The sequence below is a fragment of the Rosa chinensis genome, chromosome 3 (genome assembly GCF_002994745.2).
Source record: "Rosa chinensis cultivar Old Blush chromosome 3, RchiOBHm-V2, whole genome shotgun sequence".
Classification (NCBI taxonomy): domain Eukaryota; kingdom Viridiplantae; phylum Streptophyta; class Magnoliopsida; order Rosales; family Rosaceae; genus Rosa; species Rosa chinensis.
The window spans coordinates 14,151,171-14,154,107 of record NC_037090.1 but is presented as its reverse complement, the minus strand read 5'-3'; the positions used below and the strand labels follow the sequence as shown (position 1 = coordinate 14,154,107).

Sequence of the window (2,937 nt, the reverse complement as noted above, 5' to 3'; positions counted from 1 at the left end):
TATGTATTGATGCATCTAAATCAATTTCATCCTATGGAGTTATGAGTTTCTGTTGTTAAATGATCTAGTTGAGGTGGCCAAACGTTCAAGACCCATGAAAATGCCAAAAATAGTTTTGGCTCTACATCTCAATAAAAAAGAATTATAAACAAACTCGAACCTGAATGTTTTCAAACTGAAAGATCGATGTTCAAAAAAGGAAAAGCAATTAATTATTTTTGACCAATAAAAGATGAATTAAATAGCTTCTTAAGCTACGAGGCGGTTTATATACAAATGGTGCGGTGGTCAAGTTGGAATAATAGCGCGAAGCCTGAACCGGTCCACGGTCAACCCCGCGCTTTGCTTTCTCTCTTCAGGTTCCCTTCTTCCAAACCACTCCTCCACTCCTAATCGAAACCAAAAACCGATAAGCCACCGCCACGTCAAAGACCAAATTGCCCCTCTCGCGGTGGTCTCCGAGCAAAACTTGCGTGGTTCTCACTCTCCGCCGTTTCTCTCTGTCTCCGATCATCTTATCCGAAACGTTTGATTCTCTCCGACACTCCGAAATTTCGCAAGCGGAATAATAAATCGGCGATTATGCCGATTCGGAATCAGCTGAATTCCAGGGTTCCGGTCAAGTTCCTCGCCTTCTGCGTCTTCCTCAGCTGCTTTCCAGGTAAAATTTCCCCGGGAAACAAACAGAGGCCAAACACTAGGTTTTCTGAAACGACGCCGTTTGGTGTGAAATTGAAAGTTCTGTATGTTTTTGCAGGATGCATACTATCGGCGATTGTGGCGCTTGATTCGATTGAGATATACAGCACGCACGAGCTGTTGAAAAGGCCGACGGTTTATTTCAAATGCAAAGGCGATCAGAACAAGACGGTGTTGCCGGACGTTAAGGAAAAGAAGGTCTTGTATAAATTCAACGGCCAAGAGTCTTGGCAGGTCAGAGACTAAATTATGTTTTCGCATTTTCATCATTACTCAGTGATTCATGTGGTTTTTATGTGCGTAGTTTGCATGGTAGCAATTTATGACTTTCTATCGCCGGATATGTGCCATGTTATGTTGTTAAATTGTGAATTAGAACTGTGCACTCGGAGTTTATTGACTTGGTTAGTGGATGAATTGGATAGTTTTCTGATGGGACTGTGAATTTTTGTGGTTTCAGCCTTTGACAAAGCTCGAAGGTAAGAAGTGTAAGCGGTGTGGATTTTATGAGGAGGATACATTCAAATCAGATGACGTATTTGAGGAGTGGGAGTTGTGTCCTTCTGATTTCGATGGTCCTGATGGAAAATTCCGGCGAATCACAAAAGACGAATTCAATGCAACGTTTGTGTGTTTGGAGTGTGATACGACTGGTGAGTGAGAGTATGTTCAATTGATGTTTTTGAGCTTATTTCTCTCGTGCCTAGTTTGGGATGACAAAGAGTTTTGTGCTTACACATGCTAGAGTTAAATTCATTTTTCGGAATGAGCTCAGTTGAGTTTCTGAGCTCATCTCCCTCATGCCTAGTTTAAGATGACAAGAAATTTTGTGCTTTAAATGGTCAGATTTAAATTCACACTTGGGAGGAGCTCAATTGAACTTTTTGAGCTCGTTAGTTTGGGATGATAAGGATTTTTTGCTTATACTGGTTACTGTTTCACATCTGGGATGAGCTTAATTGAATTTTTTGGCTCATCGCCCTCATGCCTGTTTTGGGATGACAATGAGTTATGTACTTAAACAGGTCAGAGTTAAAATTCACTTTCCAAATGAGCTCGGTTGAGTTTTTTGAGGTCATCTCTTTCATGCCTTGTTTGGGAAGTTATAAATTCACTTTTGCTTACATCTCAGATTGATACCATTTGTAAGTCATCAAATGAATAGCTACAGAATTTTAGGGGTTTGTGTAAATAGCTTGAGCCAGAGGTGTGCATGATTCTTAATTCTTAATTGTAGCTGATGTCTTTCTGTAATTTGGGAATTTCCATTTTCTCTAGATGCTGTTACCACGATTTGATATTACTTAATTACTAATTGCGCTAGCAGTTGAATGAAATCAAAACAGTACAAATAAAGAGTTGAAAACATGCACATGTAATTGAATTCAAGCTACTTTATTTCTGATGTCCAACTTGTACTTGTATTTTCTTTGCCACTGTTTGTAGGATCCAAATCCAATAGCAAGTCGCATGAAGAAGCAAAGGGAAAGGGATTGCATATTGCTCTAGTTCTATTAATCGTTGCTGTCGTGTTAGCACTGTGTATCGCTGGAGGAGTAGCTGGATACAAGCACTGGCAAAAGAAGAAGCGACAGCAAGAACAGGCTCGGTTCTTAAAGCTGTTTGAAGATGGTGATGAGATTGAGGATGAATTAGGGCTTGATCATGTTATATGATAATGACTAGTTACATTAACTTGTTTACCTTACAGTAAGTTGATCTTACACAAATTTTTGCTCTTGTGAAGAAAGAAAGAAAAAGGAACAAATAAAAAGTTACATACATATTGTGAATATTTTTCGAGAAATGTGATGCACTAGCAGTTGTATTGGTATTGACAGATACAAGTGAGAGATTAGCAAAGTTCATATAGTAGAAACCATACATGGAGCTATTAGAAGTAGCTTGTACATTGGGAATGTTAAAACCATAAGCTAGCCATAAGCCAGCTTCTTACTAAAGTGGAGATGTTGGGTGCTCTGCATTGTCTGCTACGTTCTTGAAGATTCAAAGAACTTCAGTATCGATACAAGCAAGGCCAATAGCCAAAAATACTTTCATAAACCCCAATGTCCAGCGGATGGTAGGAATGTGAAGTTCTGGACTCTTGATCATTGTAGCCAGAATTAGTTTCCCCTCCATGGGCAAACCAAGAATCACAAGACCAAGTAGTCGAATCAGAAGTAGGGTAGTCTTCTTGTGTGACATCTTGCCCAGAATTACATTCATACTGTTGCT

At 39.5% G+C, this 2,937-nt stretch overlaps 1 protein-coding gene across 1 annotated transcript; it reads left to right on the top strand.

Annotated features, from left to right (window-relative positions):
- Window positions 1-268: 268 nt before the first annotated feature.
- Window positions 269-2,562, top strand: LOC112193575. Its single transcript, XM_024333763.2, has 4 exons — window positions 269-661; window positions 758-933; window positions 1,160-1,352; window positions 2,146-2,562. Exons 1-4 carry the CDS (start codon window positions 583-585, stop codon window positions 2,373-2,375), a joined length of 678 nt encoding a protein of 225 aa, XP_024189531.1. The 5' UTR covers window positions 269-582; the 3' UTR covers window positions 2,376-2,562.
- The last annotated feature ends 375 nt before the right edge of the window (window positions 2,563-2,937 follow it).